Source organism: Trachemys scripta, chromosome 7 (assembly GCF_013100865.1).
Source record: "Trachemys scripta elegans isolate TJP31775 chromosome 7, CAS_Tse_1.0, whole genome shotgun sequence".
In the NCBI taxonomy this organism is placed as follows: Eukaryota; Metazoa; Chordata; order Testudines; family Emydidae; genus Trachemys; species Trachemys scripta.
In genome coordinates, this window is record NC_048304.1 from 104,488,875 (window position 1) to 104,505,395 (window position 16,521).

At 41.3% G+C, this 16,521-nt stretch overlaps 1 protein-coding gene across 1 annotated transcript in view; it reads left to right on the plus strand.

Annotated features, from left to right (window-relative positions):
* The window catches only part of ADAM12 (ADAM metallopeptidase domain 12), a 308,866-nt gene that overhangs the window by 181,570 nt on the left and 110,775 nt on the right, over window positions 1–16,521 (plus strand). The window contains exon 5 of the mRNA XM_034775646.1: window positions 2,595–2,671. Within this exon, the coding sequence (XP_034631537.1) occupies window positions 2,595–2,671 (77 nt within the window). The remainder of the gene's footprint in view (window positions 1–2,594; window positions 2,672–16,521) is intronic.

Here is a 16,521-nt window from a genome sequence, read left to right on the forward strand (position 1 = left end):
CCAGGAGTGCTCTAGCCGCGGAGTCAGAGCGCCCTACGTGCCTTGCCAATGTAGACGGGTAGTGAGCTAGTGTGCCCAGGGCTCCTTTAATGCGCTGTAACTCGCAAGTGTAGCCAAGCTCTAACTCTAAGCATCTGCTTGGTGCAGATGTTACTGTTGTATTCTCTTCACATTTAGACTATATACTAAATAGCTCCCCAAAAATCTTTCATTCTGAAAGTTAATCACAGCTCTAGTAGTTAATGGTCTGCAGTAAAGCCAGAGCACAGCTTTAAATACAACAAATCAGCTCACTGTAGTAACGATTCATTTTGGGGGGGATTATCTACTTCATTCAGTAATTTAAAACCGCAAAAGTCTTTTTTTGGTAGGTGAAAAATACTGTAACTCAACTGAGTTACTGAGCTAGAAATCAATTTTCCACTAATCCAATCACAGGATATGATCTGATAGATTTACCATTTTCAATATTGAACTTAAAGGAACTTTACCTTCTTGTAACATGTGGATCTTGAAGTTATGAAAATGAATAGACGAGTTCAAAGTTAATGAAATATCTAGTTGTGTGTCTGGAGTGGGAAGGAATAAGAACCTTTTCTATAATACATTCTTCGATAATGTCAGGTGCACTCTGTATCAGCCTAGGAATCATCATCCCAGTCCTCTTTCATCAGACACTTTCACAGACCAGGCAAGTCTACACTTAAAACACTGCATCAGCGCAGTTGCATCAGTGCAGCTGTGCTGCTGTAGCACTTTAATGAAGACGGTCTAAGCCAATGGGAGAGAGCTCTCCCATCAGTGCACTTAATCCATTTCTCCAAGTAGCTATGTTGATGGGAGAAGCTCTCCTGCTGACATAGAGCTATCTACACAGTGAGTTAGGTCAGTATAACTACGCCACTCAGGGGTGTGAAAAATCCACACCCCTGAGTGTGACATAGCTATACCAATATCGGTCTGTAGTGTAAACCAGGAGTTTGCTACATACACTGAGAGCACACAGATATCTGGCTTCCATGAGCAGGACCAGTTATAAATCGTGCTCCTGCCTCAGACTCCAGACTACTAACTCTTATGACTTTTAGTGGATGTTTATGTAACCAGGCTGTCTCAATGTCATTGAGGTTTTTCTCCAGTTAAGGATTGGATGAGTTTAATTGATCATTGTCTTTAAAGCAGAAATATTACGGCCATGCCTAACAGCCGCATGTCCTTAGCTGTGAGTGAAGCAAACCTCTAGAGAGAATTCAGTGTGTGGAATTGCTCCTCTTGTTTGTGATTTTCTTTCTCATCAGAGCGTTACTAGCACTTTACTGAGGCAGATAATGAAGACACACTAACAATAAGTCACTGACACACCATTTTTCTCGTTGCTTTAACTAAATTGCAATGGCAAACCATGTAAATTCAATTCAGATTATAACCCACTGTTCTGTATTTTGTTACATTCTCATGTTAAAAAAATGCTGCAAATAAACATTTTCTTATGAGATAAACTAATTTGCTTAGGATTCATATCTGAGCTATTCCATCTTACCCTGGTCTTTTTCTAGGTTATTGCTTTCTTTAAGAAATCAAGGTGGGCTTTAGAAGTGTGCTGTGTGCAGCTGTGTAATTGAAAACCATTCCCTGACACTGAAAAGGTTAATTAATGCAGCTAGATGTGAATGAACCAAGTAATAAAAAGGCATAGTGAGATGACTGTCAGTTGAAACATGAGTGATAACTTTCCTTTGCACTAATAAGATAGCAACCTTTTACAAGAGTATTTTCAGCTTCCTGATACCATTTAAAGGAGCTGTGAAAAAAAGAAATGCTGAACGTGACACAATCATTACTTTCCAGCCAGTCACATAATTGTAGATGTAGTATAACCTTTAGTCAACAATAAAATTAATTTTGATTGCAGCGAGATATGTATCTTTATTGAGTCAGTATCTGTCTTGTGGTTGTCTTTTGCAAGCAGTTGGATTATTAAAGAAATACAATAACCCAGCCATAAAATGCCTTTCAAAATAGAAGACCCTCTTATTTTTGTTTGTTCCTAATAATGTGCAGCTACCCAGCTAGTTAATTTAATAAAATGCTTCCCTTCCAACCCACTTTTCATTTGCCATGTGAGTTTCTCAAGCCATAGATTTGAGACTAGATCTAATACATCTCACGGTATGCTTAATTACCCCCTATGAATTTACATCCTATTACTAAAGAAAATTTACATCTAAGCAAAATGTTGATGTCAATGAGATTTGTTCCGCTGCTTAATGTTATAAAATGCCCCATATCATAGCTTTCAGATAACATAATCAAGGAGAAAAAACTTGTCATATTTTAAATACACTGTTGATTGTCTTTTAGCAATTAGGGATGCCACAGGTACTTGTGTGGACTCCTTTGGTCCAACATTAAACATTGAGAATGCTCTTTACAATATTTCATGGAAGCAGAAAGCAGTGGGATACTGTATGCTGTCTCCTGAAATGAAACAAGGTTTTTAGCTAGAAAGGAAGGGAGAACCTTATAAAGACAAGGCACTGAATAGAATTTATGATTACCTAAATGTTTCCCCCTTCCTTCCTTTTTGCAATTAGGGTCACTGCTATTACCATGGTACTGTGCAAGGGTATCCTGATTCTGCAATCAGTCTCAGTACCTGCTCTGGACTCAGGTAAGTAAGCTTTCCAAAGACATCTTGGACATCTAAAAATACATATAATGACTGCAATCAAAACACATATAATGACTGCTTCAAGGCTTCAGTTGGTTGCCTGCAGGGGTCAGGAAGGATTTCTCTCCCCCTCTCCCCCCAGTAAATAATTAGCTAGATGTATTCTGGGTTGATGTTTTTTCCATCTTCCTCTGAAATACAAAAGCTTGGCCAAATCTGGAGTTGCGACACCAGACAGGGTGGACCAGTGTTCTGAGGCGGTATGGAAAAGCCTCTTTCTAGAGCAGTGGTTCCCAAACTTGTTCCACCGCTTGTGCAGGGAAAGCCCCTGGCAGGGACGTACTGGCTTCTAGCAGCTCCCATTGGCCTGGAGCAGTGAACCGTGGCCAGTGGGAGCCGCGATCGGCCGAATCTATGGATGTGGCAGGTAAACAAATTGGCCCGGCCCGCCAAGGACTTTCCCTGCACAAGCGGTGGAACAAGTTTGGGAACCACTGCTCTAGACGCTTGATTGGTGTGTCTTGCTCAGGGTCATACTACTCTCTAGATTTGGGATAAGGAATTTTCTTCCAGATCACATTTGGAGGGACCTTGGAGTTTGCACACAGCTCCTGTTCTAATTCTCCTCCAGTTGGCGCAGCAAGCCTGGGAGGGGAGGAGAATTAGAGCGGCGCTGGCATGCTCAGTGGAGGTGAGCTGGGGCAGGCTCCCTGGGCGGGGTTAGCTGCCGAAGGGGGAGGGGAGGCTCCCCAGGCGGAGTTGGTGGCGGGCGGGGTTAGCTGCCATGGAGGGGGGCTCCCCGGGTGGGGTTAGCTGCAGGGGGGGGTAACTGCTGGGCGGGGGCTCCCCGGGCAGGTGGGCAGCGGGCTCCCCGGGTGGCGGGCTGGGTTAGCTGCTGTGGCGGGAGGGGTTAGCTGCTGCGGGGGGGGGGGGGGGGGGTTAGCTGGGTGGGAGGGGTGGCATAAGGTGGAAGTTTCGCTTAGGGCGCGAAACTTCCTTGCACCGGTCCTGATCACAGACGTTTCCTTGTTAGGATGGGGCACCCATCTAGATGAGAGGGACATGGAAAATGGAGACTTTACAAATGAATTTCAGGCTGCATGTTATGAGTTAACAAACACCCCTCCTCCCTAAGATCTGAGAGCCCACTCTACTAGGGCCAAGACCCCATCAGTAGCCTCACTTTGGGATGTTCCTCTCATTGAAAACTATAAGGCAGCAACGTGGGGTTCTGTCCATACCTGCAATAGACATTACACTCTGGTGCAAGCTTCTCCAGCTGATGCATCTTTCAGCACAGCAGTACTCCAGTCATTGGTACCACAAAGATTCTCGCATCTTCTTCCTCAATTAATACTGCTTGTCAGTCATCCAGAGTGGAAAACACATAGGGACCATTACTTGAAGGAGAAAGAAGGGTTGCTTATAGTGTATGGTAACTGGAGTTCTTTGAGATGTGTGGTCCCTATCTGTATTCCACTATCTGCCCTCCTTCCCCTTTGCTTCTGATCTTTGATGCATGGTTCATGGTAGAGAAGGAATTGAAGACGCAGTTGGTCCACACCGCCCTTTATACCCTTGGTTCAGCACATGAGGAGGAGGAGGAGGGTGTAGGAACAGACCAACCGACACTGCTAGCAAAAAACTTCTGAACTCAGGCGCGTAGAGGTGAGGCACACCCAAAGTGGAATACAGATAGGGACCACACATGTTGAAGAACTTTAGTTACTGTAAAAAGTAAATAACTTTTTTTTCTTATTATACCTTTCTCCACTAAATTAAAAATCCATTTTAAACCCAGTATTTTCTCCCCAGGAAGCACTTATGCACTAATCAAGTCACCTTTCACTCTTCTTTTTGATAAGGTAAACAGGTTGAGTTCTTTAAGTCTCTCACTGTAAGGCATTTTCTCTAGCCCATGAATAATTTTTTCAGCCCTTTCTCCAATTTTCAAACATCCTTCTAAAAATACAGATACCAGAACTATACACAGTATTCCAGTATCAGTCTCATCCAGAGAGCTGGCTGAAATTTGGAATTTCCAGTTTATGAGAAATGTTGATTTTTTGAAATTTGGTTTTGGTCCAGTTTGGATTGAAACCAATTTTTTTGAAATTTCTTGTTCCTAGAAAACCTGAAAAAACTTCATTTCAGAAATACAGCCACATGGTGTTTCCTAAACAAAATATGCTCCCTGGACCAGAAGCTGCTGATTGAATTGACATACTTGTAAGGGGAAATGGACAAGAATTTCAGTTTGTCCATAGTTGCTGGGATTCTCAAGTCTGCGACTCTAGTGCAGACTTGCGCTTGGAGCAGAAAGTGGTGAGGTTTGTGATGCTCCTTTGTTCCGGGGGGCGGGGAGCCTTTGTCCCAGAGCTTTAGATGATTTTGTTAGATATCCTGGGCCCAGACCATGGAGTGCTTTGAAGATAAGGACCTAGACCTTGAACTTGATTCAAAATTTTCTGGGAATCCAGTGTAGAGAGTGGGTTCTCCATTGACAGCTATGTTTTGAGATCTGTCAGTTAGTCAGTTCTTAATCCATTTAATGTGTGCTTTATCAATGTTGTACAGTGCTACGTTTTTAATCAGAATGTTATGCAGTACTAAGTCAAAAACCTTACAAACGTATGATACTACATCTACACAGTTACTTCTATCAACCAAACTTGTAATGTCCTCAAATAACAAAGTCAGGTTTGTTTGACAAAAACTATTTTCCATAAATGCATGGTGACTGGCATTGATTATATTCCTGCCCTTAATTCTTTATTAATGAGGAATGCATATTCCCTACAGCTGCTCAAGGGGGACATCAACAGGCTAGTAGAATTTTGGGGATTCCCGTTTTCGCATGGCAGTTGTGCCCAGGTGATGCTATATTTTATTCTGACAGTACACTGGTTGGCATATCTATCAGACTGTGACAGAACCTGGTTGCCTTCCAGTCCTTGTTTAGCTGTGGAGTCCTCAAACGTGTCGCCCCGTGGTAGTGAGCAATGGTATACACTAGCAATGACAGAACTGCTGTGCAGCGGCTAACTCCTACAGCTTCCAACAGCCCAGTAGTTCTGAGAATTTGCTTCCTAATGTGACTATGAAGCTCAATAAATTGTGGTGGTGAAAGATATGACACGTAGCAAGTAGCTTAGATGCTAATGTTAACACACACCAAAAAAAAAAAAAAAAAGAGTGAGAGAGAGACACAATGTGAAGAAAAAAATTAAATTAACCAATTTAATAATTTCTCAGGCAACTTTCAGAAAGGCACTGACTGATGGTAGTTTTTAAATACACCATAGACATAGTTCAGGAACCAATTACCCTTCCTAGTTGGTCAATCACAGAGTGATATTTACTCACAGAGCAGTTCCAAATCACAGTAATTAACTGTAAATTGGCTCTTGTGTTCTCCCTGGAAAACCAGTTTTCCTGTCAAATTTCCAGCTGTCTCAGACTTTTCTGAGTTTGTTTAATTTATCTACAAACAGCATGACTATTTGAGCCTTTCCCTCCTCTGTTTTGCATTCCGTATGGTGGTGGTATTTTCAAGGCTTTTATATTATAGCCTTGGAGATAATAGGAGCAGAGGAGGAATAATTTGTTACCAAAATTCTTATCCTTATTAAAAGGGCAACCTTGGCCATAGTTAGTAGGAGTCCACTGTTGTCTACCTGCAAGAAAACATTTTTAAAGGTGCTTTTCCATCTATCTGGCATCTCCACTAAATTTTATTCTAGTTAACCTATTATGTTTGTGGTATTTTAGACAGCATTAGTCAAATATAAGCCATTCTCATGGCAGATAAAAAATAATTTAGTGCCCCTTAAATATTTTAAAGAATTGCATGATTACAGTGAAAGCAGTGCTAAGTGGTCTACCGCAGCTAGGAAAAATTTGCCGTTTGTGCATAAAATAAAAGATAGCATTAGTCCTGCACCCCAGAGCTATTTACAAAGACAAAAGCTAACAAGAAGAACAGTTCGACTGCACATTAAATGTGGTTTCTCTCTTTTCTCTGATTCATTCTCTCTTTCACTTTTGGTGAATTTTGTGCTCACAGCTGAATGACAAGCCTAGTCCTCTCTTTGGATCCGGTCATTGTTACCCAGCTCCTTACGCAGTCATTTATACCAGTGCAAAGTGGATGTAAAGCCTTATCCAGTCAGAATAGAAACATTTTTCACTCAAATTGTACTGGTGCAAGTAACTGCATACAGGGCATGTTGGTGATAAACTGGGCCCCTTATTGGTGTAGCATCTTCTTTGCCAGGGCAGGCTTTCCTATTTCTCTGCTAATGTGGTTCAACCTTAGCATGAGGGGAGAGCATCTAGGTTGAGGATATATCTCAATATCCATTTAACTGCTGCATTCTCTGTTGGGACTGGGCATACGAGTGCCCATGAGTGATAGCAGTTTTGTGATAGGAACACCTGTTGAGTTAGACCCCAAAACTCATTTCACAGCCTGGTAACAGATAATAATTACTTTGTCAGTATCTGAGCTTGAACAGAAACATACAGTTGAAAGGCTACATATTGCAATATCAGTTCCCTGAACCATCTACTTCCCCTCATTAAGATAAGTTAGGAATAAAAGGCCGGATGATGCAAAATGCTAAAGGCCTGCTGTGAAGTCCTAAGTGCACAGAGTACCTTGCAGGTTTGGTCCCACCGTTCACATAATACCTCTCTCACAAAAACATTTTAATAATCTCTTTTGTCAGAAACGTTAAAATGCATATTATTAGTATGAATGTTTTACTAGTATGCACAAAAAATAGTTTAAAATAGTGCAGGAAATTCAGAGCTAAAGCAACCACTTGGTCCTTAACACATTCCATCGTGCCTGAGTATTGTAGAAATTAATGACTAATGTATAACATTACAAAGCTAACATGCTGCAGTTTCCTCGTTTATGTTGCTTTTCCCTCCAGGGCTCTGTTTTGATCTGATCTAGTCCCAGGAATCCTAGCTCCACACGGAATTTCACACAAAAGTATTGTGATGCAGTAATGGGCTAAAGAGGGAAGCCTTGCCTAGTGCTCCTAGATTCTGTTTCTGGCTCTGCCACACAGTTGCGCAAATTCGGACGAGTCACTTCTGTGCCTCAGTTTTTCCATCTGTAAAATGTAGATAATAATTCTTACTCTCCCATGAGTGTTGCATGAGCCTTAAAGTTGAAGCACCATGAGATCCCTTGATGAAAGGAAGTGCAAACTATTATAATTATTTCATTTAAATTTCAGGATGCCGTCATCTTTCCATCTGAAACAAGCAGTCCATCTTGGACACCTTTCCATCTATACAGGAGAAACACACGTGCCTTTCCCATAGACCAAGATAATGCATGAAAAGGCATGAAACTGACCCAAAAGAGAAGGTTACACATTTCAGCAAGCGGTGAAGCTTCTATATACAATGCAGCCACGTGGCTAAGCATTTAAGACAAATTATTAGCTTATATATAGCATTTGATTGCCTATCCTGTGTTGCATAAGGAATAGAGTGAAATCTGAAAATTTGAAAAGCACATGTCGCTCATGCAAGTGGAGGGGGGTTTGATGTAGAGATAACTGAATCACATAGAGATAGAAAGAAGACTCAGTTTTTTTCTACACACACGCTTTCATATTCCCACTATAATACTTTCTCTCAGACATAACATTAGAATGTCTTGCTTCACTTAGGACTTCAATGGCATAAAGAGAGTTAGATTGACACTGATAGCTACCTAAAATGCAGGTTATAGGAGAGTGTAATCATGCCATTGTCTGCATGCTGCTTAACTTCTTTGGTGGAGGAGGAGTTGAGTGGCAGGAGAGAGGCTGTATATATTGAATGCATGAAATAGGAACGATGGATAATCAGTGCTTCCAGCACTTCCATCCGGAAAAGAAAACCAATTAGATTTTTCAGACTACTTGGGAGGTGATGGTTTGGATGAGGCAAGGTCATTTTGCCATCCTATAGAAAGTACTCTTCTTTCTTTCCCAGGAAAAGAGGCCCTCCAGTTTAGTAGCGAATACGTGAGTCTTCTGGGCATGATTTTCAGCCTCCACATGTGCTTGTACAACCTTAAAGTAGTAATATATATCTGCTAACCCTTTTGCATGCAGGGTATAGAATATACACACACAAAACCTATTCGTCTGAAGAAGATTTGCATGCACAGACCCCTTTACCTGAATGCACAGGTGCAAGTGCTAGAAAAGTGCATATGCAGGTACATGTGCATACACTAGAGGAAGCCATGTTGAGATCTCACTGATCAGCAGACCCTAGATGGGATTTTAAAAAGTGCCTCAGTGATGTAGGAGCATGTCTCGTTGAGAGTCCGTGGAACTTTTGCTCCTATGTTTCTTATGTACTTTGAAAATCTTACCCCATGTGCCCAGGTGCAGCATATTTGCTAAATAATAAGCACAACAGAGTCATACATACATGAAATTTTTAGTCTCTGCACAACAACAAATAGAAAGTAAAATCATTTCTGTAGGTCCTACGGTATTTAAAAGAGCCTCCTTATCAACCCCAAATCTGGGGCCAAGTTTGACTTCAGTGTCTCTTTACTGTTTCCCTATATTATTTATTATATAGTGCTACAAAATAACACAGTAAAATGGCATTGATATTAACTGCCCTCTCTTTTCTTCCTCTAGTTCCTTAGCTATCTTCCCTGGTCTGTCTTGCCATTCTAATGGTAAAGCTCGCTCATAACACTTTCTCTGATAACACAGTTACTGTACCTTGACTCCCAAGTACAGGACATTAAATTCTATTATCACTCTGTGTAACTCCATCCTTGAATTCTGAGCACCAGGATTTCAGACCAATAAGCAGTGACACTGGATAAATCTGATTTGCAATGTGAAAGGATTAACCTGCCTAACTACGTGTTACGGTAGTCTCTGGACATGGTACTGTACTATGGAATAGATTTTCAGATTGATGAAGGACATTTTGCTAGCATAAAGCAGGTTCATGGGAATATGGGGTGTATCTAAATGAGAACTCGCTTATTATGCTGTAGTACCTGAAAACAACACAGCCATTGTTTTAGTGGTCACTTTGAATTTCTCTCTGTTGTTGATTTGAGTCAGAGCTTTAAGTTCTGATGTATGTAATAATAAGCTCCTATATTGTGCTTTTCATCAGTAGAACTTATAGCTCTGTACAAAGGAGGGAAATTTCATTACTTCAGTGAGGCACAGAGAGATGAAGTGAATTACCTAGGCTAGTCCAGCAGGCTGGTGGTAGAACCTGGAATAGAGAACTATGGTCTCTTGAGTCCCAGTCCTGTGCTATATCCAGTAGGCCATACTGTTACAAAGGGGAAGGAAGTAATGCTCTTAAGGCAATGTAGGTCAAATCTTGGACTACTTACTCAGGCAAAATTCTCATTGAAGTCAATATAATGTAGATTGGACTCCACATTTGGAAAATTAGTACATATCAACACAATAAAGGCTAAGTTTCTTATTCCTTTCAGATGGCCTTCATTTCATGCTCATCCAAAACTTGAGCGAACTCCACATTTGCGCAATTGCACATACACGCTGTGTAATTGTCTGCACACTTAGCTGATTGGCTTGCACTCCTGAGGGTTCACAGTGCTCATAAAATGGAGGCTGGCAGAACATTTTCCCTTACAAGTATAACTGAAAAGGAGCTGAATCAATTTTAGAAGACTCTTTCCAGCTGAGCTTGTCTGCAGAGTTATGAACCTTTGAGAACAGGTACACAGAGGAAATACAGAGAGACATTAACTAATGGCAGTGCAGTTTCCAGAACCAGGATGATGTGTGGGCATGGGGGATAGGCAATGAGCATGAACTACTGAAGCTACAATATTCATAATTAGTTAAATTCACCTCTGAGCAGAGGGGCATGAGATCTTCTCAATACTTAACTCCCTAGACTTAAGGGGCACTTCACTGATACATAGGCCTTGCATTGAGCCTCTGTATAGGGGTGAATTTCACCCAAAATGAATACACAATATACACAGCTGAGACAGTCTTCTATTTCAGTACATTTCTCATGTACTAAGGCAAATTACATATACATTCTTCTCCCAATGGTAATAGGGTTTTTTATTGTTTTTATTTAGAAAGGAGAATAACTTTGAGCTTCATTAAAACCAAATGTTTAATTGCATTCATGGGTATCAGATTTATTGATTTACTTAACTCTCCACTTGCAATGCAGCAGAATAATATATCATAGCTTCGGATAATGCTGCCCTAGCCAAGTTTTCCTTTAGTATCACAATTTCTCAGACAAGTATGCATCAATGGTTTATATTGGCAGGGCCCACTCTTCTGCTGACAGGCTGGAAAAGAAAAATCCCGTTTGTATTTTAAGATTTCCAAAAGCCTGTTGATTTATGAAATATTACTGGCTTTGCATTAGGTTTTGTTTTTTAAAAAAAGGAAGGGGGAATGGAATAGACCATTTCATTTTGTCATGTATTAAATAAGTGGAGTTATTCCCTCTAATTACACTTCCCCTCAGGAGGTTCTTGGCAAGTTAACCAGCAATTAATAACTGCATTTGTTATTTTATGTTTTAAGTTTCCTTTCAGTGGGATGGAGAGAGAATTCCACGTTGTGTTCTCTCCCACTCCACAGAGGAGGGGGATCTGCCCATACTGAGGAGGGATCAATCCTCTGGAGCCTTGTTTGCCTTGTCAATGCAGTAGTGAAGGCTAACGGGGCTCAAATTGCTGCTATTTGTGGATGTGAGCAAGGGATTGTTTCTCTTGTGGGCAGGAGAATAGGAAGGAGTTAACTACGGGGCCAAGGAACCCCTTCTTAACTGTAGGAAGGAGTGGGAGTATGGAGGTTACTGAGCAGGAAGATGAAATGGAGAAAGTGTGATGGGGCTTTTAGGACAGAGATAGGAGGAGGAGGTGAGGATATGAGAGAGAGAATGTACCCCCTGTTACAGATGCTAGTCATGTCATTTAATGCAATACCAGAAGGTGCTCTGGTACTATGGTGATGAGGGGCTCCTAATTTTGCTTCTGTCACTCAGCTATTCAAGAGGGAGTCTTTTCGGAAGGCAAACTCCTTCACACCAAGTACAGCTTCTTCCAGTTCCCTCCTTGCTCCGTCACAGGTTTCGTCCAACTTCATGACCCACCACTAGCTGGAAGGATTGGGGAGAAATGAAGAGGCACAGGGCCTGTGTGCAGATAGCACAAGCCTTTGGTAGATCTCAGGAGATCCGTGATGGATCCCCATCAGGTCTATGAGCTCTCCCTTTTTGATACTTCAGTCTCTAACGCTGTCATTTAGGCACCTTTTATGAACACATACATCTTGTCTACACTTGTGGCAGCGTGTAGGATACAGGTAGCTACACAGGGGAGTAAAAGGCTCTGTCAGGATAGGCAATGAGGACAGGCTCTGGCAATTGCCCACTGCTGGAGCCTTTCCCTGCTGCCCCCTTCTCCCTCCGTCCCCCACCACAGCTTTTCCTTGATGCAGTGAAAGGCTCCGGCAGTGGGCAACTTCCAGAGCCTTTCCCTGCTGCCATTTTGCTGCCCATAGACTTTCCCTGCTGCTGGACCCTTTCACTACAGCAGAGAAAGATTTTGGCAGCAGGGAGGCAGCAAGAAACTACACTGATATTTTTAGCAAAGTAAGTGTGGGAGGCACTGCTTGGGCATGTAGAGAGCCATGTAGGGTATATAGCCTAAGGGTTCTGGCATGTCAGCTCTACTCACTGTCTACACTGGTGTTTATACCTGTGCTAGAGAGGCGTGCAGTGTCTGCATGCTGCTGTAACTGTACACAGATCTTAAGACACTGCAAAGACAATAGGTGCCCCTTTCCATTTTCAAAGTACCTGGCAAATTCATTGTCCAATTCTGTTTCCATTAAAGTCAATGGCAAAATTCCCACAGGCTTCACTGGGCACAGGAGCTGGCCATTAACTATTTACAATCTCAAAGGACAGGTTAAAGAACTCCAACCAAAATTGAGCACTCATGTTACACAATGTCACTAGACTCCTTTAATGGCTCCTCCTGTCATATTTGCTCAGGTCCATGTTCTGTACGTTATGTACTTATTGCATTTGTAAGGCATGGATCAATGAGCATTAGTGCTGGCTGGGAAATGGAGAACAAAACATTGAAATTATGCAGTATTTTATCTGGCATCCTACCTCTGTACAGTAATACCAGTACTGGGGCCTAAAATAAAAAATAAAGCTCCAAACAGACCACCGTCCAGAACCCAGGACAAATCCAACAGCTACCCCACCAAGCAAACAGGAAAATTCCCAGTTAACATAAAATTTCTGGAACAAAAAAGATTGCTGTAGCCTAGACAGAAATAGAAAAATGAAAAATAATGGAGGGAACCTAAAAATGGCCAAGGGTAAAGATTACAGCAATCAATGGACTTTACATCAGCAAGGGACTGGGGGCCTAGAAGATAGAGCATGTGTCTGGAATGCAGGAGATTTGGGTTTTATTCCCATCTTTGTCACTGGGTTGGTGACTAATCTTGAGCAGTCATATAACTTCCTTGTGCCTCAGTTTCCCCATCTGTAAAATGGGGGTACAAGTACTGACCTCCTTTATAAAGCTCTACAGATGAAAAGAACTGAATAATTTAATTATTATTATTCAACATCATGTCATAAATGCAGCCAGCAAGGACCTCCAAGAGAGAGGACTGCCAGAGAGGACCGTGAACTGAGAAAACTACTCTTGGCTGAACTTAGATACAAAGGCCCCGACACAAAACTCACTGAAGTCAATTAAATTCTTTCCATTAACTTCAGTGGGCACTGGATTAAATGCAAAAAGCCAGCTCACCCCATTATATCATAACTGCTGGGCCGGAGCATAGGATAGGAGGCATTCTCTCCGGTAAATAGAAGCTAGGTTATGGAGGGGTTCATATTCATATGAACTGGCCTATAGTAATAATTCTTCCCCAGATGTTTTCCAAAATTTGAATGATTCTTGGTAAAAACTAGTAATATACAATGCAGTGGTGGTAAAATCAATAAATGTCTCACAGCATTGACTAGTTTTTATTCTTTGAAACAAAAAGGTATTCAGCGGAAAATCCCAACTGTTGGCTGTTCTGCTTTGGAAGAGAACATCCCAGCTGAGCCATATCCTGTCTTGGCCTTTGAGAATGTGTGCACTGTGCAGGAGTGGGAGAAACCCATGTTCATGAGGAAGAGGCAAAAGCAGTGTGGGAGTAATCAAGCCTGTTTGAAAAATCTGTGACAAAAATGCACAAGGAAAAGAGTAATTTTGGATTTATTTTATTTGCATCGGATTCTGAACACTGAAAGGCTGTAAGGTACAATTACTTTCATCCCCGCCCCACCAAAAGAAGGAAAGATGTAGAAGTTTTCAGCTAACTACATTTTTAAGGTGCTGTATTTGGCACTGATTATTGGAAAAAATGCATTTGTAGGAAAAGAAAATTAGTGAGAAAACAGAGAGCCAGCCAAGATAATGCATATTTGATATTCATTATCTTATTACAAATGGTCAAAACCAGGTGCTGATATCCTGTAGGCAGCACTCAAAGAATAACAATAAATTAAACTGAAAGTTATATTTTCCTTTATGTTGAATTTGCAGATTTTTGTACAGCATGATGGCCTGTATGCAAAGGTAGAGCTGTTCTTAAAAGGTTGTATTATCATTCAAGATGGGTGTTTCAGCGGCACAGTGAATTAAGGGTTCCAGTCTCAGTACTTTAGTTGGAGAATGAGATTAGTCACTCAATTAGGTGTCTTCTCTTCACTTGCATCCACATTTCCTGCTCCTGGGGAAAATACAATGGAAGGGAAATAGTGGTTATTGAGTGACTTTGGATAGTAGTTGAGATTACAAAATAATACATTGGGGAAGCTGTAGTAATGATACTACCACTTGCAACTTGTGTATTGTACAACGTGAGCAATTTCTTCGATAAACCTCTGTGATCATGATGTTGATGGAGAAGTGAGAGGTTTTTAACTAATTGTATCGTACAAATAAGGACTTTGTGTGAGTTTAAATACAAAATATAACATGTATTATCTTACTTTTAGTAATCTGTATAGTTTAAGAAACAACACCTAAATGTGGTGTAGTATTTAGTGTTGTGCAGCTGTCAATGTTGTAAAAATGTCAGAATTGCCCATCTCAAACAACGAAGCATGGAATTCTGCTTCCATTGTTGTTTCTAGCAGCTGTCAGAGTTAAATGATTAGTTACACCAGAGAGAGGCTACAACCATTATTTAAGTAAATTGTGTTATAGAGTTGCCAATTATGGGAGCAAAGGGAATGTTGCCCAAGTTTCCCAAGCTCAGCCTTTTTTGTGGGTGACTTAAAAGACTAAACAAAAGTGGAGAACTATTAATTTGAGTTACACTGTACGGAAGTTTTCCAGTGACTCATAATCGTTAGTTAATTTGTCTCAGGCCTTTTATACAGTAACTCCTCACTTAACGTTGTAGTTATGTTCCTGAAAAATGCGACTTTAAGCAAAACGATGTTAAGTGAATCCAATTTCCCCATAAGAATTAATGTAAATGAGGGGGTTACGTTCCAGGGAAATTTTTTTCACCAGACAAAAGACTATATTATATATCGGGGTAGGCAACCTAAGGCACGCATGTCGAAGGCAGCATGCGAGCTGATTTTCAGTGGCACTCACACTGCCCGGGTCCTGGCCACTGGTCCAGGGGGCTCTGCATTTTAATTTAATTTTAAATGAAGCTTCTTAAACATTTTTAAAACTTTATTTACTTTACATACAACAATAGTTTAGTTATATATTATAGACTTATAGAAAAACACCTTCTAAAAATGTTAAAATGTATGACTGGCATGCAAAACCTTAAATTAGAGTGAATAAATGAAGACTCGGCACACCACTTCTGAAAGGTTGCCGACCCCTATTATATATATATATACACACACACAATATAAGTTTTAAGCAAACAATTTAATACTGGTACACAGTGATGATGATTGTAAAGCTTGGTTGAGGTGGAGGAGTCAGAGGGTGGGATATTTCTCTTACTGCTAAATGATGAACTAGCAATTGGCTGAGACCTCCAGGGTTAACTCTCTCGTTCTACAAGACAGCAGGAACGGAGGGAGATATGCGCATTTCCCCTTTAAGTACACTGCCTTGTTAATTAGATCAGCTTGCTGAGACTGCAGCTGCTGCAAGCTCCCTCCGTCCTGAGCCCTGGTGTGTCCCCCTGCTCTATGGAAGATGGGGTAAGCGGGGTGCAGGAGCAGGGGGGAGGGGGACACCCTGACATTAACCCCCCTCTTCCTCTCCTCTCCCCTGCACAGCAAGCAGAAATCTCGGGGAGCAGCTCCAAGGCAGAGGGCAGGAGCAGCACATGGCAGTGTGGGGAGGGACAGCTGAGCTGCAGGCAGCTGCTGCAAAGGGAACTTAGGGCAGCAGGGAGCGGATAGGGGGGCTGATGGGGGGCTGCTGGTCCAAACAACATTATAAGGGAGCATTGCACAACTTTAAACGAGCACGTTCCCTAATTGATCAGCAATGTAACAACGAAACAACATTAACCAGGACAACTTTAAGTGAGGAGTTACAGTACTTCATCCTAGTGTACATTTGCACTGTTCCATTTTGGCACATGAATGAAAGTAATATAATATTTAATGAAAAAATCCAATATCAGTGGCTCATTAAGGTTTTGATGTTTAAATTTACTAAAGTCAGGAAATATCACACTAAAATTATGCCACTTCTTCTCCTCTCTTAGACCTTGCTTGTTCTCTGTCCCTTCCCACATTACTCTTAATTTGGACTTTTCGGTCTTAGTCCTTCTCTTTTTAAG